At 43.6% G+C, this 25277-nt stretch overlaps 1 protein-coding gene across 1 annotated transcript in view; it reads right to left on the reverse strand.

The window, feature by feature from the left end:
• LOC111861709 (teneurin-a) overlaps nt 1-25277 on the reverse strand; it is a 461404-nt gene that overhangs the window by 337807 nt on the left and 98320 nt on the right. Inside the window, exon 4 of the mRNA XM_033750434.1 lies at nt 18841-19068. Coding sequence (XP_033606325.1) covers nt 18841-19068 — 228 coding nt within the window. The remainder of the gene's footprint in view (nt 1-18840; nt 19069-25277) is intronic.

Consider the following 25277-nt stretch of genomic DNA (forward strand, 5'->3'; position numbering starts at 1 on the left):
GATCAGCCCGTCGCAAGGCCGCTACCTACACACAGAACAACACAAACATAGAATAAATGCACACAGATATCAAGGCATTGAGTGGGGTCCGAACCCACGATCCCGGCTTCCGAGCTAGAGAAGACATTTCATGCCTTAGACCGCGCGGCCGGCCACTGCAATCGGTTTTCTCTATGCTCTTATAACTCGTAACTCGAAGCTGTAAGATTTAGTACAGTTAGAACATTAATAACCTCCACGTTACATGTACTTGGCCTTCTTCCTGGTTCCACAAAATAAAGGCGTATGAGGGGCATGCAGGAGGCGATCAACACAGCCTTAACTCGAATCTCTCTCATAGAAGACAGAAGCAAGGGAAAACACAGAGCATTCAAAACCACAAAGCAATTCGTGCTTATATAATACTGCATTTTGCACAGAAAATGTAACCTGTTCCCTACACATACCGTACAGTCTGAAGTAACTCTTTGGGTTGCGTGCAGTGCCCCCGTCATGGCTGCAATAAGTAAGTAAAAGGCAAAGCTACCCCTGTAGCAGGCCGTGGAGGCCCATAGGGTTGTGAGATGTCGAGGTCGGCTCACAGATGGCAGTGAGGTTGTCAGCCTTACGCGCCGGCCGCCCTTTACCCCCAAGGAATATTCCTGGTAATCATTACTGCTAGAGGCCGAGTCGACACCAGGGCCATAGTGCGGCTGGAAGGATTAGGTCAATTGAAAAAAAATCCAAAGACTTCATCGGGATTTGATCCCGCGACCTTCCGACTTGTAGTATAGTGCCACAATCGTGTCCCAGTCCTGACTGCAATATTCACACTAAATCTTAAATAAAAACTCTTTAATTATTCCATTGCACCAAAACACAGTAAAAATGAAAGTCTGTAAAGGCAAGAATAGCTGCTGTTTCAATAAGCCACAGCAGGACACAGGCGGTGATTGTTTTAACGTGCAAGTGTTACTTAGGCCGCGCCATAGCTCAAGCGGTTAGTCGCTGGCTTCCCGATTGGGTCTGGTCAAGTGGGATTTGTGGTGGACAAAGTGGCGCTGGGGCAGGTTTTCTCCGAGTACTTCGGTTTCCCCTGCCAATCTTCATTCCACCAATTGCTCCACAATCACCCTCACCTATCATCTGGTGCTGGTACAATAGTCCAGAAGTGGCCGCAGTACAAGGGACTTAGTTCCACCCCACTAGCAATAATAATAAAACTGTTACTTGAAATCTTATTTCACACATCGCTCAAACCGCTACATCTCAATTATTGAGAGAAACATTTTAATGCTGTAAAGGACTGAAACCGAAATTTATGAAACAGTTGTATCACTCCGTGAAAGTGGAGTGTTTCTGCATGTCGAAGCACTGGAGGAACGTACAGATGCTACTGAGTTTCAAACATGGTAATTACCGGTATATTTAGTTTTAAGTTCTTAACACTGGCTGAGATGGGAAAGCCATGTAGTACGCACAGGGGATAAGAGATTTTTATATTGCTATGAATGAGGGCGCATAATTGCTACGATTGTTAAGGATAAGCTTAACTGGATTTTGCTACAAACACAAACATCCACATAAAAATAAACCTGAACTCTTTTCCAGAATTAAAACGGGCAGAGCGTGTAGCAACCCACTGGCCTGTATCTAACGTTCCGCCGAAATTTATGTTCTCTCATATAAGTTCTCAGGTCTGTCCGTCTCGAAACAGCATTGGGCGACGGTCACTTCATTGCCAGGCCCTTTTACCGGTTCCATGTCTCTTTTGCGAGCAATGACAGTCAGCCCCCCCCGAAAAGACACTGATGCTTATTCTGCTCAATACAAACTTCCGAATAGACTATGCGAAGCTCGACAACAGTGCTACATTCTTCTACACGTGCTGTGGGTTTCAGGAAAAGCAGTGGATATTTTGACAGTGGCTGAACTGTAGCACTGAGGTTAATAACACGTACATCATTGCGCGCACTTCCTGTAGGAATACGTGGCGTGGAGCGTAAACATGAGAGAACATTCTACCTGCTATTTTCTGAGAATTGTTATGAATGATTGCATTTATTACGCCTCTCACTACTTTAGAAGAAGCATTAAATATTCAAGAATTTTTCCATTAGTGTAATCGTCATATGTAAGTGCTACTTCGAAGCGAAATTCATATTCTTTGTGTCGTGTAAGCGAAACAGTAAACTCCAAAGGGCGGTCGGCGTAATAAAGCTCACAGGTTTACACAGATGGTCGCGTTCGATAACATTTTATTGAGCCTGCAACTTTGTGTTGTAGACAAACTCCGGTGGCTCACTGACACGCTAACCGACGCATTTTATTGCTTTACATTTCAGACTTCTCTGGCCCATTCCTGCACTGAGCCGAAACGTGATTCTCTGGACGTCGGCCTTGACTCGACACAACTAACTAACTAAATTCAGGGAACGTAGCCCTTTTAGGGAAGCCGCCAGTTATGCAGCTATTCAACGTCCCAACATTTTATGGAACACGAAGGTTCATTACCGTGTTCACAAGAGTCTCCCCCCCCCCACTGGTCTATACTCTGAGCCAAATCAATCCATACGACCCCATCCCATCTAAGTTCCATTTTAATATCATACACCCACTTACGTCTTTGCCTAGTTGTTGGTATCTTATTTCTTCTAGTTTTCTCACCAATATCAAAATGCATTCCTCTTCTCCAAATTCGTACCTGTCAGGAACACTGTCTTCTAGGATCTTATGCCGTATATTTCAGTATACGTTTACCGACGTTTCGGAGAATGGATTGGCTCCGTCTTCAGGATAAAAATGTAAAGCAAATAAGCAACCACTTTGCTGCATGTTGCGTGTTATTTGCTTATTTGGCGCATTTTAACACTGAAGATGGAGGAAGTATTTTCCCCGAAACGGTGGAGATCTTAACGCTGGACTACACTGCTGTGAGAACCTCAATTGGGACTCTCACGATCAATAACACTCAGATTACAGACTTCTGGGCTGACATCATGTACTTGTCGAGATAAGTAACAAGTTTCGGAGTAACCTGCTGCCTCGGCCGCGCCATAGCTCAAGCGGTTAGTCGCTGGCTTTCCACCGCGGCGGCCCGGGTTCGATCCCGGGGTCTGGTGAAGTGGGATTTGTGGTGGACAAAGTGGCGCTGGGGCGGGTTTTCTCCGAGTTCTTCGGTTTCCCTTGCCAATCTTCATTCCACCAACTGCTCCACATTCACCCTCACCTATCATCTGGGGCTGGTACAATAGGCCAGAAGTGGCTGCAGTAGAAGGGACACAGTCCCACCCCACTAGCAATAAAAAAAAACCTGCTGCCTCCATCTTTAGAGTAGAAGATTTTAAATAATCTATTCATGAGGACAAGAGAATTTCGTGGGTTAGGTTCAGCCATTTCTCGACGAGTCTAAATCACATTTTTTATACAAGTATTTTGGTGTTCTTTCACTTCATTTTATGACTCTCTCTAGATTCGAACCCAGTATCTCCATATTACGAATCCAGAGCCTTATCGCTACACCACTCTGTTCGGTAGATTTGTCCCAAACCGACTCATAACATATTTCCACGTGTCCTCCCTATCTTCCACCTAAAGACAAGGCAAGGCTCTGTGCCTGAAGACTTAAGCACTATGGGAGAGTGGAGGTATAGATCCACGTATTCTTGACCTCGACATTAGGTTGTGGTGAGTGGTCAGCTTGGCCCTCCGGCCGCTTTCCCACCGCATACAGATTCGTCGGCATACATTCAATAGGAAGTTGCGTTGGCCTTAGAACCGCTGTGGACGGGGTGGAGAAGAGAAAATTCTTACCTACACCGGTACTCGAACTCCGACTCCTTGGCTGTCCAGCCTGTGATCGGTTTTCTTTTTATTGCTAGTAACTACCCACCACTTTGAAAGATCTGAAGTACTGTATAAATGCTTCAATAATTTGAATTTAGCAGTGCATACAATTATATGTGTGCGTGGACAGCTATACGGAGGTTGATCCTTCACGAAGAAACTGAACGCTGCTCACTGTGAACCTCCTTCCAGGCTGTCGACGCCAAAAACTTATTACAACCGTGGAGCTACGTCAAATGGAAGAGCTCCCAAACAGCAGAGCTAATCTCTAAAAATTACAGAGCTTGGAATAAGTAGACGGCAGTATAAAAGTACAGATAATGCAGAGAGACGGAAGTAAAAGCTCATACAGGAAAGAATTATGTATACATTACTGAAAGCATTACTGTAGGAACGGAGAAAATGGGGCAACAGCAAGAACGAGGTAGGAACAAAAAGAGAAAAACAGTTGAATACTGTGTACGTGGAAACCGGTCAATACATCCCAGCAACGAGTTGAACAAACGAACGTCGAATAGTTACCTTATTCAGCCGCATGAGGCGCTCTCGTACGACGCAACTGGTTGCTACCAGCATGGCGCCGTGTGTCGTGATGGCAACAAAATTCGATTTGTCTGAAAAGAAGAGCATCGTGTGCAATCTGCCGGCCGATATTCGCACTACGAAACCGACATTTCCGATCGTTTCCGATCCTGTGACCACCGTTACGTCTACACAGTGTTACTCACTGTGTCAGCGCTCGCTAACTGCCCAGTGCAATATTCTCAGATTGTAAGGCTTTCGTTCTGTTACTTGGAGAAGTAGTGGGTTCCTTCATCATGGTAATGTTCATGGTTTATGTAACAACGCTATGAGTAGCGCAAATAACACATTGTGATGAAGAAAGTCGTCTTCTGGGTTTTCACGCCGTGTATTATTCGTTTTGGCCGACGTTTCGGAGGAACGTATCGCCTCCATCTTCAGAGCAGGTGAATGGCTTGTGAATGCAGAGAGCATGCCGAAACGTCGGCCAAAACGAACAATACACGGCGCCAAAACCCAGAAGACGACTTTCTTCATAGTCATTGCCGTGAAAACCTCAAAACTTACAACAAATTGTGATAATTACAATCATTTTAAACGAAATCACTCATGCTGCAACTTGTTTGTAAGTCAGGCCCTGTCATAGTTCAAGCGGTTAGTCGCCGGCTTCCCACCACGGCGGCCCGTGTTTGAGACCAGATCAGGTCATGTTGGATTTTTGGTGGACAAAGTGGACAAAGAATACATCGGTTTACCCTGCCAATTCTCATTTCACCGACTGTTCCACACTCATCACCCATCATCCGGGGCTGGTACAATAGGCGAAACAGTGGCCGACGTACCAAGTTGACTCAGTCTTACCCCACACAAAGAAACAAAAAAAAAACAAACTTGTAAGCCCATCCGAAATGCATTACTCCGGTAAAGATAAAAGGCAAAGTTGTCCCTGTACTTAACTAAGTAAGCACTGCGCCATGAAGGCACATGGAGGAGTGGATGAACCACATTTTCTTGACCTCGGCAATAGCTAGAGGTGAGTGGTCATTTTCATGACTCGGCCGCTTTACCCCCGGGGAAAAAGCTGACTTCTTTCTTGTCTTACTCTACGACCATGAACTGAAGATGGAGGCGATACATTCCTCCGAAATGTCAGTTGACTTTCAACAGACTGCGCGGAGTTTTATCCCAGAAGGAAACAACACTTCACGTAGGACATGGCTATCAACGTTGAGTGAGATTACTTCACTGTTCGTGTCTACGTCTTGTGGCGTCGAAGGTTTCCAGTTCGATGACTGGCGACTGCGAAAGAGTCTGTGATCCTTTTGTCTAGTATTATTCTGTAAGGACGTATAAGAAATTATATCATTTCCTGGTTATGTAGGGTCGAGATAGCTCAGTCAGTATAGTGACCGGCTACGGGCTGAACGACTGAGGTGTCGCAGTTCGAGTCCCGGGGTGGTGAAGAATTTTCACTTCTCCACGTCGTCCAGACCGGCTGTGGGGTCCACCCAACCTCCTATTAAATGGGTACCGGGGGCTCTTTCACCGGGGGTAAAGCGGCCGGGGCGTGAAACTGACCACTGACCTCTAGGTAGTGCCGAGGTCAAGAAAATGTGGATCTAGATATCCACTCCCCCATACGCATTCATGGCGCAGCGCTTTATCAATTAAGCACAGGGACAACTTTACTTCTTTACCTTTATTGAAAGCATTACTGTGTTTCTAACCTATGTTTGATAAGGGATCTAAATACAGGGAGTCGGGTCACCACGAAATGGCATCATATTCATACCGAGTTTTATGAATCCTTCAACTAGATCATAACTTACGAGCGGGAACAGGCACACTGATATAATACCATAAGCCTGCCTTTCCATAAAGAAATAATATTTGACTCAAACTGACAGGGCAAAAGAGCGAACTTGTACCTCCCAAAACACACTGTACTTGTACGGTCTGGCTTTCGCTTTTAAAGAGTTTTAATGGCAAAAGTTCAGAACCGTGACGTCACATTCACGTGTCGCCCAAAGCAGGTTTCGAGACCAAAGTCAGATTCACTGGCTTCATGCTAACAGCAAGTGGCACTGCGAAGATCGCAAGTTACAAGATGAAGCACTATAAGGGGGTGAAGGGAAGGGGGTGAGCCAAGGAAGAGACTTTGTATAATAGCCTGACAGGCTCTTCCTCCCCCTCCCCCGAGTACAAAACACGTGGATTTCATCTTCTAAATAAATCGAATTAAAGAAAATATATACAGCACAGTGCTCCATAGAGCCTAACAGTAGTTCAGTAACATCCCATTTATCAAAACCCAACTGTTCATTACCGTGTTCACAAGAGTCTGTCGCTGGTCTCTGTCCTGAACCAGAAGAATTCACCCAAATTATTATCCTATTTATTCACGATCCATTTTAATATTGTCACGTGTTGGCTATATGATGCGACAAATAAGCACACTTTTATCCACACTTACAAAGTTCACAATTTCAGTGCCCCAGTTACGTCTCCTGCTGTAGTCACTTCGAGACTTCAACTGCCTTAGGCGGCTGCTGTATTTCTTAGTATTATATATGACATCCTGTCACTAATGAGCTCTATCCTCTTAGCTGCTGATATGATTCTCTAATGCACAAGAAAACCCGTACCCAATTCATGCTTCTCATTCCAATGTCCATAGGAAAATGTTTATTCTCCTGCTGGTTCAGTGCCAACTCCGTCCCATCTGACCTCCTGTACTCCCACTAAATGTAACCTATATTTTGAGATTTCTTCCGCAGTTGTCCTCAGCGAACCTCGCGGACAGAGGACAAGGGATGGTCCTCCAGCTTGGAGGTTGGGCGTAGGGCTAATAACTCCTCACGGTAAAGAATAAGCTTGTTACGAAAGATCACAAGAAGCCCCGAACAGCTTCGTGCAGACTATAAATTACGTCACTTCACACTGGAGCCACAAACCAAAGCCACTCGCATAGACCAAGAAGGAAATGCACTCTAAAGGCTGACAGCATAAAGAAATGCTGTGGCGTGGAAGTAATGGCTGTAATCATACATCTGAAGGACAATAAGTTCTACTCAAAACACAAAGAACTTAAACAATAACAGGTTAATTAATGTAGTGTGAAGTAACGGAAGCAGATTGCCAGAACAAGCTCTTCGTGAAGCTTGCATGTCTGACTGCATTTGTCATGCGCACAGTCGGGATGTGACGTTTGATGGATGGCACTACTCAGAGGGAACTCGAGGCCTCTCACGCCTAGAGCTGGCGCGCAAAAGCTGAGCGGTAGGCCTACGTCACGCGTGTCATCGCTTGCTTCATACTAACACGGTTCCTATGCTGTGCGCAGCCGCAGATCATTCTGTCTCTTTCTCGCAGTAACGTTCTTCAACAGCTCGGATTTTGTGCGCCTGATCTATTATCTCTTTGTGATTCACAAATTCTTAGGCGCTGTTAGGGTTCACAATCGCTTGTCTTCACGTCTGATATCTAAAGCTTTCAGACATTAAAAGAATATATTACAGCCCTAATCTAATCCTTTCATATGCTGTGTTCGTCATACCGCTGAAAGCAAAAGTAGAAGATGACAGATGAAGGGGTGTTGGAGGGAAGAAGATTAAAAACATGTAAAGGAAAACAGATTGAGTAGGAGGAAGAGGAGGAGACAGTGAAACGTAATGGGTAACAGAAACAGAAGAATCTTACCGAGGTCGGATTTGGTTAACAGGTTTCTTTATATAAATGCACAGTTCGGTCACGTGTTCGAAGACGAAAACACAGAATGAAGGTGTTCTGGAAGTGGGTACAAAGGAGAAAACCTGGACAAATCTGTAAACTACTAGGAAGGAAGTAACAAGGCTGGAGGACACGGCATTACCAGGAGCTTCATAATACATACTGTCACGTGATTAGAGAAGGGGTTTGGACTGCTAACTACATTTACTGGACATTCACACTTGTAACTACAAATAACTACGACAGTCTCACTGAGTTACACACTCCAAAGATCACTGTAACTACAGTACACAGAAAGTCTTCTCAGCCTTCATTAGCCGTTTCGTCGTTGCGGCTTCCAATGGCGGACGTTTCCCTTCTTCTGTGTTTCCGAACTGTCCCCGGTCTCAGTTACCAGCTTCTCACTTCTCAAAACTGCGATTTGTCAGAGTTACTTTACGACTTTACGACTGCGACTTGCAACTATTGATCTTCGTTATATAGCATAGGCAGGGACCGCAAAGAAAACACCTCTGCCATCATTATGTGTTCTCTCGTTACCGGGAAACGTGTCCATTGATTTATTCGCTAGCAACAACTGTTATACTGTCTCCTGTTTACACAACTGTTACTTGGCAATAGGTCAACATGTCACAATACATTTAACAAAATATTATGAGTATTAACAAATCTAAGTTAATTATTTTCCTTTATCGTCACCAAGGACACGTGGTAGCCTAGTTGGTTGAGGTACTATGCTACAAGCCGGAAGGCCGCAGGTTCCATTTCCGATGAGGACGCAGGACATTTCAATTAACCTAATCCTTCCAGACGTACCATGGATATGGGGCCGACTCAGCCTGTAACAGAAATGAGTACCAGGGATCTTCCTGGGGGTAAAGGGCGGCCGACGCGTAAGGCTGATCACACCGCCTTCTGTGAGCGGATTGTCTAGAAAATATGGGAACCTTCACGTCTCACAACCATATGGGCCTCCACGGCCTGTCACAGGGACAGCTTTACCTTTGCTTTACCGTCACAGACAAGCTGACAAAGAGATATTTTGGTTTGCTTATCTGTTGCTTAAGGACGCACTAAGTAAATCAGGTTATACAGCGTCAAACGGCTGGATAATAATCAACAATGAATTGGAAAGGATATGGAAGGAGGCGACTTTGAACTAATTTAAGGTACTATCGAAGAATTCGCCTGGAAGGACAGAGGAATACCAGAAATGCCTGTCAATATAGTCCGCATTCCCGCCGAAATTCGAACCGATCACATCCCGAAGAAAAGTCAGAAGGTTCAAAACTTGGGACAAATTTTTGGGAGCAATGACTTCTTATCCTACACGAAAATTCTGGACTGACGGGAGGGACAAAATGCCCGAGCTAGAAGAGTTTCCGTCCAGGGCGAGATTCGAAACGTCCATTTTCCGAATAAAGTCATCAGCGTGACAGCTTGAATGAACTTACTCGTCGGGTGTAATGTATTAGCATTCTGCTAAAGAATATTTGTGGCTGTATTGTGGGAGATATATTAGAATTTCAAATTTCTATTTTAGTAAGTTGGCGAGTTTGCTTGCGGGGCAGTTACCCACCGAGAGGCATGTCTGTGACTTCCTTCGGCGTGCATTACCACCAATGCGAAGGCTGAGTCGTAGACACGGAGAAATCCCATCAAACGTGTTTCTTCTTCTTCTCTTTCCTCTTCTTTGGAAGCTTTCAGCCCCTCATCGCTGCATTATTGATGGCGTAACGCATGCCAACTGAGGGTCTGGTGGCGGTGCACCGAACTAGCGGGGAAGGTTCGGCCACTAAGGGCACAGAGGCAAAACTTACACAGGTATCAATGCATAATTAACTAAATGGCCATTCTCGGTCCCCTGTCTGTCTTCAGAGTATAGTCGTTCCAATTACAATTAGACCCGTCCATAAACTGCACGCGTGGAAATATAAAGATGGCCCTGTGCTTAACTTAGCCTTTAAAGCCCAGTGGTTACTATATGTACCACCTGCTTTAACACACAAAAACCTTGCATTCTGCCCAAACAGTGTGTTTCGTATGGTTCTCACAATAAACAGCGACTGTTTCCCTAAAGAGCTAAGAAGGGAACACACATCACAAGACACGGTTTACACAGAATATAAGAAAAACGACCCCCATAGCGGAAGAACCACACACAAGTTTTAATTAAGACACATAAGATGAATAATCTTAACAAGTTTTAGTGTGTGTAAATTTATTGTAGTTGACAAATACGCACTTTTTAAATACTTTTTAAATAATTTTATAAAGTCAAGCAATGAAATAGATTAGCGTAATTAGGGCACCTGATGATGGCACTATGTTGCCGAAACATGTCGTGAAGTAACAGGTGAAACTGAGTGCACTACAAGACGGCAACTGTATACATATCATGGAAGTCTTAAGAGTAAATTTTTCCTCAGTACTAAACGGATGTCACTGGTCGAAATCACACACGGGGTTACCCCCCCCCCCGGAGGAGCCCCTGGTACCCGCTGAATGGGAGAACGGATGGGCCCCAGATCCATTGTGGATGCTGACCAGGAGTTACTAAACCGGCTGAACCACGCAATCTCCGCACACATGGAACGCAAACCGGAAATGATTCAAGTTGAGGTCTTCTGAGCTGCGATACTTGTAGTCTAGCAGGCGGGTATTGATATTTCGAGAGAATATGCTTCCTCCATCCTCAGGGCTGAAGAACGTGGAGCGAGGAATCATTTCGGTTACAGGTTTATAGCTGGGGTTTCAGGCGAATGACCATGGATACTGAATGCTGTTTCTCGGTTGATTGATTAGTTGCTAAATTAATTAATGTTCAGCCTCGGTTATCCGAAATACGAATAATTAAATCACTGGTGCGTGTGGACTATCGAATCGATTCGATTAGAGGATTTAAAATAAAAAATTAATATATTATGTATAAATAACTACGAGAACTCGTGGATGTTGAACTTCACGCCGGGCTCGGTGCAGACGGTAACCGGGTCACGTTTCTCACTGATCAGAGAGGGAGTTACATTAACACATAACACCTTTTTTCCATAACAATTTGTTTCTATTGCAAGGAAGTAAAATAATTAAATTAAATTTTTAATTTTCGGAGTTCTTTTGTTGTGCTATAAGTTAGTTCGGATTAACACGTGCTCGAAATACCGAGTTTTAACTTCAGTTAGTTAGTTAGACAACTGTAGTGTTCCTTACAAAAAATAGAGTTAGACTCTAGTTTTATATTTAATAAGTGACGAATCAGCGCTGATAAAGAGCAAAAGTTCAGCCTGTTCAGGACACGCAGGATAGACGCATCGGCAGCCGAAATGCGCTATTGCCAAGTTTCCAAATTTTTCTTGAGTCGTTCTGTAGCTTTGTTTCTTACTCAGAATAAATCGAGGATTTATCCCATGTTATGTAATTTGTACGGTTTTGTGATTCATTTTCTTTGCGGAAATCCATTTAAGAAAAAAATTCATGTTCAGTGAAAATCAGCGTTCACACAATGCTATTTGACACCACTGTACGGTCCATGTTTCCTTGTTTTTTTTCCTTCTTTACTTCCATCCAAGCCACGGTCCACGCCTCTACCAGCAATTCTATCTAAACGTTTATATTTCAGTAACCCCTGCAGATGGCGGCAGGCTGCTGTACCTCTGACAGGTGACAGTGTTGGAAGGCCTGTTTAGTGCTGTTTTCGTACTATACCCGCGGCTGTTAGAACAACATGTGACGTTTACAAACACTATTTGCAAGTAGGACAACATGACCATCAGCCGGGGCGAGGTATGACACGCAGACCGCAACAGGGACCTCTTGATAATAACAGCATCAGTCGCGCGTGAGCAGACAGAGGTTCCAGCGCGCGTCAGATCTGAACGAGCCTGCAGACATTGCTAATGGACCAATAATTTACTATGAAACGTGCCTAGCGACTTGTAGCGAACCGTTGTCTAGCAATGGACCATTCCGGCTTTCAGGCGTCGTATCACACTATGTACAAATATGAGTTCCATAAATCGTGTTCTTTGTCAAATATAATTACGATGATAACATCAAGTAGGGTGAGATTTGGCAGGTCATGTGGCACGCATAGTAGACAAATCCATAAAACATGAAGGAAAGAGACACTAGAAGACCTAGTCACTAGATTCTTCTGGCTCAAATCAGAGACCAGTGACGTGGCTATCTGAACACGATTAGGAACTTCCGTGTTTTAAATTTCTGGAAATTTCCTGAGTAACTGAGAAATTGTTAGCTTCAGAAGAAGGATACAGCTCCTTGGAGTTAGATATCTGCCACACACGTGAGATGGACTTCTGCAGATCCTGCCCCTTACCATTCCATTTGCGTTGGAATCTGATATTTAAACGATTTAATAAACTATGCAGTCCATAAACTAAGCACAAAGAGAACTTCCGCAACAATTCGCATCTCTCACACCACAGACGCTGAACTCAAGTACGGCCACAGGAGAAATAATTGCCAGCATGCATTCCATCAAATTAGCAAATGGAGCAGACAAAGGAATTTCCCATCAAAAGAAAGATGGCCACTTGGAAATATTTGAGGTTTCATTACAAAGTTAAATGAAATGTGACACAAACATTGATACATGTAAGCTTCATTGGGCTTATGTGCGTCTTGCAGCCACAGACGGGAGCAAGTCGGGATACTATTAATTACTGAAATGGACAATTACAGCTTGTCAGCTCATGCAAGTTATTTGGCAATTGCTTGTATTAGTCTCGCGTTTCAGAGAAGGCCAGCAAATGAGTCAGGCGCTCCTTGCGCTTATTGCACCCGCATAACAAACAAAATTGGAATAAATCTAGTAATGGCATAAGAGACCTCGGGGGTTTCCTCCGTGTTCTAGTAACAGCACAAGAGAGTCTGGGTTCTTCCCAGCATCCTAGTAATAATCACATTGTTGTCGCGACTAAATTGAATTCACAATTCCTCTGCTGTCACGGACCCATTGTTTTCACAATCCCTCTGCTGTCTCGATGTCATTGCTTTCACAATCCCTGTTCTCTCGATCTCATTGCTTTCACAATCCCTCTGCTGTCATATCGCACTGTTTTCACAATCCATCTGCTGTCACGATCCCAGTTTTCACAATCCCTCAACTCTCTAGATGTAACTGCTCTCATATGGCCCCGTACAGTTTGGAAATCCAGAGGAAGGGGAAAGTCAGCATTTGTAAGCAGTTATCAAGCAACGGCAGTGAAGACTGTAACAGACTGAGGAGACCCAGTGTGTCCTATAGTGAATTGTGAATTAGCAATAGCGCTATGAACTCTAAAAGAGTTCAATAAATCTTATTACAAATCCAAACCACGTCTATAGTCGCTAACATCACGTGACAATAACTCACTCATTTTCCCCGCCTTTTTCTTTCACCTACACTTCAGCTGTTTTCTCATACCTCTCCCGTTCTTCATCAGCGTTCAAAGAGTTAATAATTTAGTCTTCTGAATTACAGAGTCGATTGGTAGGCGTTTACTAGCGCTTGCGTGGAACCTCTCTTCAAAGCAGTAATCCCCTATAAAGATCCTTCGCTACAAACGAACATAACCTCCACTATCCAAACAGCATGGCCCTCAATAAACTAATCTAGTTCAACAAGACGAAGCAATGGATCGAAGCGAATTATATGATGAAAGCCCATGACGTCATCAAGCCATTTCTTCTTTAATCAGGCTGGAGTTCGAAACGACAAAATAGAATAAAACAGTAAAAAACAGACATTCTCACGCAAGCGAATCAGCTAGCTTGCTGTCTGCTCCTTGATGTTTTCTTACATAGTTTACTATTGGCCCCTGAACATGGAAGAGGAATTTCCTCCAAAACGTGGCGTCACACACAGTGACACAGCTATTCGAATTAATGAATACGCAAGCAAGCAGAATTATTTGAATAGTTTGTTCAGGCACTGTTACAAGCCGAAAGGTCACGGGTTCGATCCCAGATGAGATCATAGAATTTTCCGATTGACTTAATACTGCCAGCCACACTATGGCCCTGGGGTCGACTTATCTTCTAACAGAAATGAGTACCAGGAATCTTCCTGAGGGTAAAGAGCGGCCGGCGCGTAAGGCTGACAGCCTCACCGCCATCTGTGAGCCGACTGTCTAGAAAACGTGGGAATCTCGACGTCTCACAACCCTATGGGCCCCCACGGTCTGTTACAGGGATAGCTTTACCTTTTCATTCATTCATCAATGGCTCTACGGCCCTTTGTTGGGCCCTGACCTCTTCTTCAATTCCGTAATTTTTTTGCACGGACGGTAGGTTCCTTGGATGAGGGATCAGTCCGTCGTAAGGCCGCTACCTACCCACAGCACAACACAAGCACATAATAAACACACACAGGCATCCATGCCTTGAGTGGGATTCGAACCTACGATCCCAGTGTTCGAGCGAGCAAAGGCAGTTCATGCCTTAGACCGCGCGGCCTCTGTGATCGGCGCTTTACCTTTTATAATAATCCGAAATTGCGTAACAACAATGATCACTCTTCTCCTTACTAAATGTCTGTCTTTACCTATAGAAGGATATACACACATGTGTGGGGCATGCCGCGTCACTGAACACACGTGATTATTTCTTGGGAAGAGAGTTTAATGTTGCATATAATGACACAAAATACTTCTCACATAAAAGCAATGTTCTGACAATACTGGAAACATCGATCTACTAAATGCTAAACACTGAACACTGAGAAACTTTCGCACGTGTAATTCCTTAAGCGGATTTCTTCTCTGAAAAGCCGTATGCAACATCAAAGGTTCCATAATCCACTCTTGCAGCATGAACACACTGGCGGAAGAAAAATATATGAGTGGCCATATTCCATCAGGAGAAATGAGACAATTTATTACACAACCTCTAACGAAAATTTCACGCTCTGACGTAATAGCTGCATTAGAGCAACAGGGAGAAAACGTGCAGGTTGGCGTGGCGGTAACGCTCTTGACGCGTCATTGGGGGGCTCTCGGTTTGAGTCTCTGCGGGGTCAAGTTCTTGCTGAAGCCTTTCTGGTTTTCCTCAGACCTTCCAGGTAAATGTGGGGCAGTACTCCGATCGGCCTAAGACTATACCATTTTTTTTTAATTCGCTATTGATTTATGATCGTACCATTCGATGCCAGAGATTGTATCTATTGACAGCGTCGTGAAGCAACCGACATGGAAGAGCAGCGAAACCAGTTCTCTTTATCGTTACGTAACGAAGTTATTTTGAGCAGAATAAAAACTCCTATTAACGTGTTTCCAAATGAAGTTTATGAATCATGGCAATTTCAGAACAAGAAACAGACGTGCCATAAATAAATGCCTTTTTTAATCTGTCAATAACGTCAGTTTCTAATAAAAATAAGTTCCATTTAATAATTATCACGCAAAATGTTCAGAATATCCGCCTGAGATTTCAGTGCATATATATGCATAGTGTTGCCGGCCACATCAATAATGGATCATAAACACCTCCTCTTAACACCACAAGACCCGGGCTCGATACATTCGTCCAACAAAAGTTCTTGAGGTTTCGGTATGATATCCTTATGAAGAGTGCAATAGTCTGGGATGTGACGCCGTGTAGTTCTGTAGATGTTCTCCGGCAGTTTTGAAAAACGCCTACTTCTTAGATGCTTATTTGGTTTATTCTACGACCCTGAAAACTGAGGAAGTAAGTCCCTCGGAAATTTCGGTGAGCTAATATCAGGCTACATGGCGTCATATTTCCTGTCCGAGGTTCGTGAACTGTTATAACTCATTTTCTTCTTGTGAAGCTGACAGTCGATCAGCTCCTCAGAACGCTTTGTAGCACCAACAGGTAAGCTGTCGTGATCACAAGAACCGCTCAGTTGTTTCTTTCTGAGGTTTATGAATCTCGTTCACATGTAAAACCCCTTACAAACCAACGACCGCAAAACCGACAACTAGACAGCGGCTGTTCCTGGTAAACGGCCCTAACACCTACAGAGGAACGGTGTTTTCAGTGCGGTCCGTACCGAGGTGTTATGAGCAGGATAGTTAGTGTGGATCAGCTGAGTTGAGTGAAGTAAAAAGTAGTTGCTTGGTGAGTGAGTCAGGCTGGTAGCTGAGGCCGGGGCGGTTTTGGAATCCAGAGGAAGGGGAATTCTGCCGTTGGAAGCCGTTACCAGAGAACGACTGATGAAGACACAGCAGTCTGAGAAGACTTAATTGTGTGCTCTAGTGGACTGTAAAGTGTGTGAATTAGTGAAACGATTAGGAATTACTTTTAGTCATGGATCTGTAAGAGTTCAATAAATCCAATTACAAATAAAAACCCTGTCTGTAGTGACTCCATCATGTGATAATATCATTGTATTCCTTTAAGAATATATTTAAATATTATCACACCATCTACGCCTAGGTCTTCCAAGCTGGATCTTCCATTCCTACTTCATTGTATTAATACTCTTACAGTGTATATTTTCTTTCAGTTAACGATATTACCTTCCATAGCTATACAGAACAGCGTATAAAATGGCAGTACTTTTATGTTCATTCTTTCAAATCTGAAATTTATAAAAATAATATTGTAGAATTCAGTTTACGCCTCATAGTAAACATATATCATGTCCAGTATGAAGATCTCTTTAGTTAATCCTGTTTAGCAAAATAATCGCCGTTCATTTTGAGAATCATATGAAACACATAAATAAGCCCTTTGGGCAAAATTCGGTGTCCTTTAGCATGAAAGCAGGTGGTACATAAAGTAACAATATTTTGTTTTCTGAATTTTCAAAGGCTGACGCCACCGTAACAGTTCATTCTGCAAGAAGCGCACTAAAATTACGCGGTTGCCTTAGTCTACGAGCTAAAACGCGCCCACAGGAAGACACGTGAAATGTAAAAAAGTAGAGAAACACCACAGAAGAACACAGAAACACACTTGGCGTCATGAGACGCGCATCTGTGGTTTCTAAGAGCTCTGTTATTGAGGCAAAGTTGAATTTCGTGTTCCGGGGTGGAGTATGGCCTGTCCCCGCCCAAAGCCATAAAGATAAACTGATGGCTCCGGGCCATAACTCGCGCCTGACATAGCCACAGTCTGGACCAATAACCCACGAGTTAATAAGTTAATAGAGAACAATAAACCGGCTTATGTGTTGGTTAAGAGGTCTCTACTCACCCAGCGGGGCGGGAGGGGAAAACATCCCCTTCTGCAGGGAAAGCAGGGAGCTGTGTAGGAAAGGAGGTTCGATGTGCTCCACTGCAGGAAGTTTAAGCGTCTAGGGGTTAAACTGCGCTCAGACGCTGTTAGACCGCTTAGTCTTACCCAAGTAGCGGCAAAACCCCGTTCAAATTCTCAAGCGAAATTTCTTTATTTGTTGCAAACAGAAGTGAGCGTGAATGCGGCCAAACTTGGGCCCCTGAACACTAAGAATGGCAGTTCTCTCGAAAACAGCTCTGATGATAATAATTATATTTCTGAGGTCATAATCTATGAATATATAAATAATGACAGTGTAGATCTACAAATATACTTGACTTGGCTTATCCTGGCCCGCCACACTAGGAAGAGTATAAAAGACAAGATTTCTGCTAGAGGCTGAGTCCACCCCTAGGGTCACAATGCGGTTGGAAGCATTANGTGCCCCAGAACGCACACAAAATGCCACTTTTCACAAAACCAGTTTTATACGCCACACTGTTTCCACTGTTGTCCAGTATTCAGCATACAACAATGGTCTGCCGAACAAAAACGGATTTCGTGTCCGATCAGCTTCGTTCACACAGCGCATCCAGTTTACGTAATGTTGGGATGTGAGCATGAACACTGTAGCGTCCTCTTCGATTTCCGCTGCCCCTGAACTGGGGGGGGGGGGGGCTGTGGATTAGATTAACAGTCTGCAGCGTGGGGAAAGAAGTCTGGTTTATCTCCAACCCTTATAACAACATCTAAATGCGATCCTTTGTCTCTCCCTGCTGAACTTTCCCAATGTCCATTTAAAGGAAAGAAGAGAACTTGCTATATAAACAGTACTAAAACGTCTCCATTACTGACACGAATTTACTTTTTCCCCTTTCGTTTACTAAGTAACTTAATGTAACAGTGTGGTTATGAGAGGCGTGGTTGTAGAGCAACCTGCTTCCAAGAACCTTATTACGAAATCACTCGTGTTATTCCGAGAGAAATATGTGCAGGAAATGAAATGTAATGAAACGTTTATCTTAATAAAGGCGTTTATATTTTAAGTAAAGATTAAATTTGCATAATCGGTATTCAGTTCTGCAGAAACTTCGCAACTTCCGTACGAGAGTCCACTGAATGTTAAGACCGCTCTCGCAAAACCAAAAACTAAGTAATCTGTTGCATTTTTTTAGGTTTTCACAACTCTTACTGAGAACAGTACTACCTTCTGGAATGTACTTTACAAATGCTTCGGTAAATATACTGGTTCTGTCTTCAGGGCCAAACACTAAACCAAGCAACCAGGAAGAAGAAAACAGTGAACAGTGAATGCCACCGCGAAAACCAACAATCACGCGATTTTTTTTTATTTAACGACGTTTTCACTAAGACTACTAGACATCGTCTAAAGTGCAGGACTGGCAAAACAACGAACTGGAAGGGATATGGAAGGAAGCGATTGACAAGGCGGGACTGTGACTCTAAAATAAGAACCAGGTGAGCTGGCCACCCTGTCGCAGCTTTCGGTGGCGTCACTGTTGATGTGGACCTCCGGCGTCAGCTGAGCAACCTTAGAGCTACCGAGAAGTGGAGAGTCCCTACCTTGAGACAGGAACATGCAGGCGTTGCCACCAGCAGCACTCGCACCTCGGGCGTAGTCCGGGTCATCTAAGTTGTCGGCGTCCCCAGGACCAGAGCTTAGGCTGTAGTTGGTGGAGCCCCCAGACCGGCCCCTTAGTGTCGCGTGCCCTTGTAGGGGATGATGAAGAGATGGGCCCCTTGGGGGGACCTCTGGAGGCGCGGGTTCAGGAGGAGAATCATCAGCTAAGTCTGAAGAGCAAAAGAGAAGAATTTTAGTTCCAAACATCGATGTGAGTCACCAGGGTCAATGAACATTTTAGCCAGCCGTGTCTAGATTACGTCACACGTTCGGCGGGCAACCTGAGGGGGCAAAAGCGTCAGTGCGTGTTCGACGAGGGTCCTGGTACAGTCATTCCGGTTCACATCCTGTTTAAAAATAGAATTTAATAAGAATTGTAAGATCTATTGCGTGATGTCGCCGTTTTATTCGATGAAAGCCCGAAGTTTCGGAGGAATATCCTCCATAATGAGGACTGAAGAGTAAGCAAAACGAAAAAAAAAAAACATCTGAACCTTGTTTTTATCTTGTAGACTGAGGTGATATGTTCCTCCGAAACGTCACCCTTTCTGTGAAATAAACGGTATCAACCCGGAGAAGATCGCTTCTTTCACAGTTGCCTCTTTTGAGAACCTCGAAACAAACAACGACGCGCAACGAACATGTATACACACAACATACAGTGCAGGTTTGAACACTTCTGCTGTGACACTGCGGTCATAAGCGGCCCTCATCTCCATTCCATTTTAATCGTGGAGATAAATTTTTAATCAAACTGAATAAGCTAAAAGGTCAAGCTGTCCCTGTAACAGAACTTGAAGGCCCATACGATTGTGAGACATCGAGGCTCCAACATTTTCTTTAGAAAGTAGGCTAACAGATGGCGGTAAGGTTGCCACCCTTACGCGCAGGCCGCCCTTTAGCCCTCACAAAGATTTCTGGTACTCATTTCTATTAGAGCTTGAGTCGACGCCAGTACTATAGTGCGGCTAGAAGGATTAGGTCAATTGGAAAAAAAAATCCACCTCATCGGGACTCGAACCCGGAGCCTTCCGGCTTGTATCATAGTGCCTCAACCACCTACGCTACCGCGTGACCCCAAATCGAATAAGAATTTAATTTAGAACATTCGAGGAGCATCAAAGCGTTTAGACTAAAATCAAGATTTGGCGTTTCCATTATATGAGGCTGTTGTTCCCCTGGAAGCCTGTCGGAAGGTTGAAGCTCAGTACCTGATATACTGCGAAGTTCGCAGCGTCATAAATTGAACACCTGTACTTCGGTTTAACTGAAGATTCTCACTGGCAAATGAGAACACAATGTATTTGTAACATACTTCAGCATTAACATACCTACTTCTGTCCTTTTTAGAACAACGATTTCTTACATAGAAACTAAAGATGGAGACGTGAAGGTCCACTTTACCATACCACACGATGTCATAACGCAACGCCAACTTATACCAATCTTCACAGTCGTGACACCATAAATCTCATGTGAAAAAATATAAACTCTTTTAGAATTTCACATTCTATGAGTCTGGACATTTTTTATTATCACGACAATAACTACAAACCTTACTATCTTCTGAAATGTTACGCCATGCAGACAGATAAAATCTTACCGACGTTTCGGAGGAAAGTTCTTCCTCCTTCCCGTATCACTTCTTCCACTCTTTGCTTACTCTGCTAGCCGTTTGCCTGAGCTACTCTTAGGCTCTGAAGATGGAAGAAGCACGTTCCTGAGAAACATGGGAAACTTTCTACCAGACATCACGGCGTTATATCCCAGAAAATAGTGTCTGCATTTTCTTCAACTGTCCGTTAAGTAACGGGGCCGTTTAGTACTTAAAGAAATTAATTTCATTTCCTTATATTTAATTTAGTCGTAGAACCAAAACATTGTTTTTTGCACGGGTTGCACATGTGGTTGAGTGGGAAGACATGCTACTACAACAGAGATGCAAAAACAAAACGGCTGCGTTTCATGCAGTATCCAAGTAACTACTCAGTGTTTTAGAATTTAGGATTTATCATCTTTACAGGTTAGAAACTTGTGGAAAATCTGCTTAAGTTTAGTCAAATTTAGGGAAAGGTTTAAGGTAAAGCTATTCCTGTAACAGGCCTTGGAGGCCCATAGGGTTGTGAGACGTCTTGGCTCTCACATTTTCTAGACATTCGGCTCACAGACGGCGGTGAGGTCAGTCTTGCGCTCCGGCCGCCTTTTACCCGGAAGGAAGATTCCTGGTACTCATTTCTGTTAGAGGCTAAGTCGACCCCAGGGCCATATTACAGCTTGAAGGATTATGTGAAATGAAAAATCCAATAACCCCGTCGAGATTCGAACCCACGACCTTCCGGCTTATAGCATAGTGCCTCTACCAACTATGCTACCGCGTGCCTCTTGGACAAGGGCAATGGACAACAAATAAAGATAACAGCACGGAATTATAAATAACAGAAAGGACTTTTGGGAAAGGGAATTAAGAAGGAGAATACAGGATAAAGTGTGAAATGAGATAATTACAGATCCCGAGGAAGGAAGAACAGGAAATCGGATAAAAAGGTGGCTCCGGTATAACCACCACTCTCGGGCTTCCACCAAACCCTAACGCTCTCTAAAATTAATTTAATTTTATTAAATGTGGCCCTCTGAATATTTATTTATATTTCCGCTCATGTTCAACAAACTCGCAACTCGTCTAGTATCGGAATGTGGGAGAATGCTCGCCGTTTGGCCCTGAATGACGCTGACAGGTGTTACCTTCGAGTTGCCGTAATCTTTACCCTACAAACCGGCACCTGCTTTACAAATTCCAGCGAGTGCCGGCGAAAGGGATTCCTCAGGAGACGCTAATCTCTCAGGGTGATAAAAACTGGGACAAATTCCAAATGGATACGAACTGATACGGACAAAACCAAAAAAAAAAAAAAACTCCATGGTGTTAGTCCGCAAGCGAACTATACCGACCGAGCGACCGCTGCTTGTCGGCCAAGTTAGTGCGAACTTTAGCGGATAGAGAGTGTCACGTGGTCAGCGCAAAGGTTCCCACGCCCGTCTTGGCGTTATAGACCGGAGCCGCTATTTCCTTGAAATAGCTGAGTGGACCCCGTTCCAGACTCACTTCTCAGAAAATCTGGTAGAGCCGGGAATCGAACCAGGGACCTCTGGATCTGTAGCCATGAACTCTGACCACTAGACCACAGAAGGGTGATTTGATATGGAGATGTCCGTCAAATATAAAGTCACCGACTTTCGGGACACACAATTGGATTGGAGAGTCAAACAGAGAGCGCCGGGGAGGGGAGAGAAAGAGGCGTGTCTGAGGAAAATGCAGAAAACTAAGATAGGTGAGAACTTAATGAGAGAAATCCTTAAAGGAGAAAAATCCTCGAAAGGAAGATCAAGTTTGCTCTCGGCACAATTCTAACAATTCATTTAAAATACACTCTAAGGATCTTGATCTTTCGAAACTTAATACAATAGGCCATAATTCCGTTTAAATAAAAAGAAAGGCATTCCCTAGGAAACGTAAGGATATAGAGAGGATCATGTTAATAGTTCAGGACACATCAACAATATCACTAAGACCGATAATGAAGTATGGAGTACGATTGAATGTCCAATTATTCGTGGGGGGATCACATCGAACCTCTGCCTCATTTTATATTCAGAAACACGTAGGAGTGTAAAGGAATACAGAAGAAAGCAGAGAAAGTTACTAGCACGGACGCTAGTATACCAAATGATTCACTGACGTTACACTAATTTTCCACAGAATTTATACATATTTATTTTAACTCTTATATGATAATATTAAAATGCTACAGGTAGAATTATAAAACATGTACATAACTGTCATCATAAATAATTTATTGAATTTAAATATTAAATGGTTTAGAAATAATTTAATATAAAACAAATTCTATGAAATTAAAAATAGAAACGGATATATGTCTATCATTCTCTAACCAAAATATTCTGCAGTCTATTAATATACATAAAATAAATAAATACTACATAACCTGTAACACAAACACATCAAAGCAATTAGCAAACTTCCAGTAAAATCTAGAACTAGATCATGTGACTCATTTTTTCTCTAGAACAGTTTCTCTTCTAGGCCTATTCTAGTTTGCAGATACAAGCAAATAGCATCAGACTTGCAACATACATCAGAATGTTGTAATATTCCTTTACCTTCACTGACAGACAACTGGAAACCTATCGCTTGTTATATTTTAGACTTTCAGTTACAAATCCCAGTCAGTGTAGGTAGTCAACCAGATAAATCACAAACATTCTGTTGAAATAGAAATGAATTTCTCTTAGCATTCATCCATAAGGTCTATATTCATACTTACCAACCCAGTAATTGGGCCATGAGAGACCTGTTAGAACGGGGCAACAAACTGTGAGGACTAAAGCCAAACAGAAAAACTGTAGGTACTTGAACAAATTTCGCACACTAATCGTTAAGATATAAACATTCCTATCTTCTGGGATGTGAAGTTGTGTAGTTGGAGTAACCTGGTGCCTATTTTTTATTATTGTTAGTGGGGTGGGACTAAGTCCCTTGTACTGCGGCCACTTCTGGCCTATTGTACCAGCCCCAGATGATAGGTGAGGGTGATTGTGGAGCAATTGGTGGAATGAAGATTGGCAGGGGAAACCGAAGTACTCGGAGAAAACCTGCCCCAGCGCCACTTTGTCCACCACAAATCCCACTTGACGAGACCCGGGATGGAACCCGGGCCACCGCGGTGGGAAGCCAGCGACTAACCGCTTGAACTATGGCGCGGCCCTAACCTTGTGCCTAAGTGTCAGGGGAAACAGGAGTCCCCATCTTCAAAGGCGGCAGTTCTTCCTGAATGTTGTTTCTGTCACATCCCAGAAGACATGAATCTTCGTGCTTATCGTAGCGAGAATATCAAATTACACAGAAATTATTCTGAAGTCATTACTTTCGGAAAATTATATATATATCAAGATTAAAATGCAGATACAAGTTCGGTTAAATTAAAATGCTGACTGCATTCGTGTCAGTGGCGTGTATTACCTATGTTATGTCTCGGTAATGCTCATCTACGCTAATGACAACAAATTAAGTTTAACAGCGTTTGTTGCGAGCGCTGTAGAGGGCCATCCAACAGCAAAAGAAAAGAAACCCTTCAATGCAGACCAAACTCCCAAAAGTGTGCACTGGATGACGCTGAACATGAAGTACTGTTTGGACTGGGACACACATTCATTTTCTCACAAATGTCAGATACTTATGGTGTTAATTAAATATTAAATTAAGCATCAGAACAATAAAACATGAATACATTATGCCAACGAAAGGGTGCAAGACACAACTGTTAAACGAAGCTGAATTTCTTACTTGACTGAGAGATTACACAAATATATTATCCCAACAACTCCCTTCCTAAGATTCCATCTTTACTTTCACAGCGCACCTTCCAGGTGTGCACGCACGCACACACACACACACACACCAACATCCTACTGTTACTCTTCCTGGTTTCTGTAACCCGTAGGTGCAGGTTGCGGGTTTGATTCCCGATGAGGTCATTGGATTCTTTTCAATTGACCTAATCTTACCAGCCGCACTGCAGCCCTGAGGTCGACTCAACCTCTGAAACAAATCGAGTACTAGGAATTCTCCTGGAGAGTAAAGGGAGGCCAGCGCGTAAGGCTGACATCACCGCCATCTGTGAGCCAACTGTCTAAAAAATGTGGGCGCCTCGACGTCTCACAACCCTATGGACCTCCACGACATGTCACAGGGACAACTTTAAGTTTGTCTTTACACAAACCAGTTCCCAGGTTTCTAATATAATTTAAAGTGAAGATTACTATCTGGTATGACGCCGTGTAGTCTGCCAGACCGATACCAACGTTTCGGAGGTACCTGCTATATTTTCTGTGAGAAGATTATATAGACCGTCATTTTCTTCCTTGGCACTACAGCCCCAGTGGGCCTAGGCCTACCTCCATGAACTTCTCCGTTCACTTCGGTTTTTCTAGATCTTACACGTTCGGTAGGACTCCTTGGGCGGGTGATCAGCTCGTCGCAAGGCCTCTACCTGTACACAAACATCAATGTTCTGAGTGGGATTCGAACCCACGATCCCGGCATCCGAGCGAGAGAAAATAGTGCATGCCTTAGACTGCTCAGCCACCGTGACCGGTCGACCGTTATTTATTGCCGTTAATTGAGTATGAATAAAATATCTCAATGTTGTTACTTTTTCGGCTTTGTAACAGATTGGAATATGAGGAGAGTGGCTAATATAACCCGGACGAAGAACATGTATTTCAGCTAGTAAGCGTTCATTAGAACCGTGGCATGATGTTACATAGATGCAGATACCCTTTGTCGGGTTAGGTTGGTGAC

This window comes from Cryptotermes secundus, unplaced genomic scaffold (assembly GCF_002891405.2).
Source record: "Cryptotermes secundus unplaced genomic scaffold, Csec_1.0 scaffold136, whole genome shotgun sequence".
In the NCBI taxonomy this organism is placed as follows: domain Eukaryota; kingdom Metazoa; phylum Arthropoda; class Insecta; order Blattodea; family Kalotermitidae; genus Cryptotermes; species Cryptotermes secundus.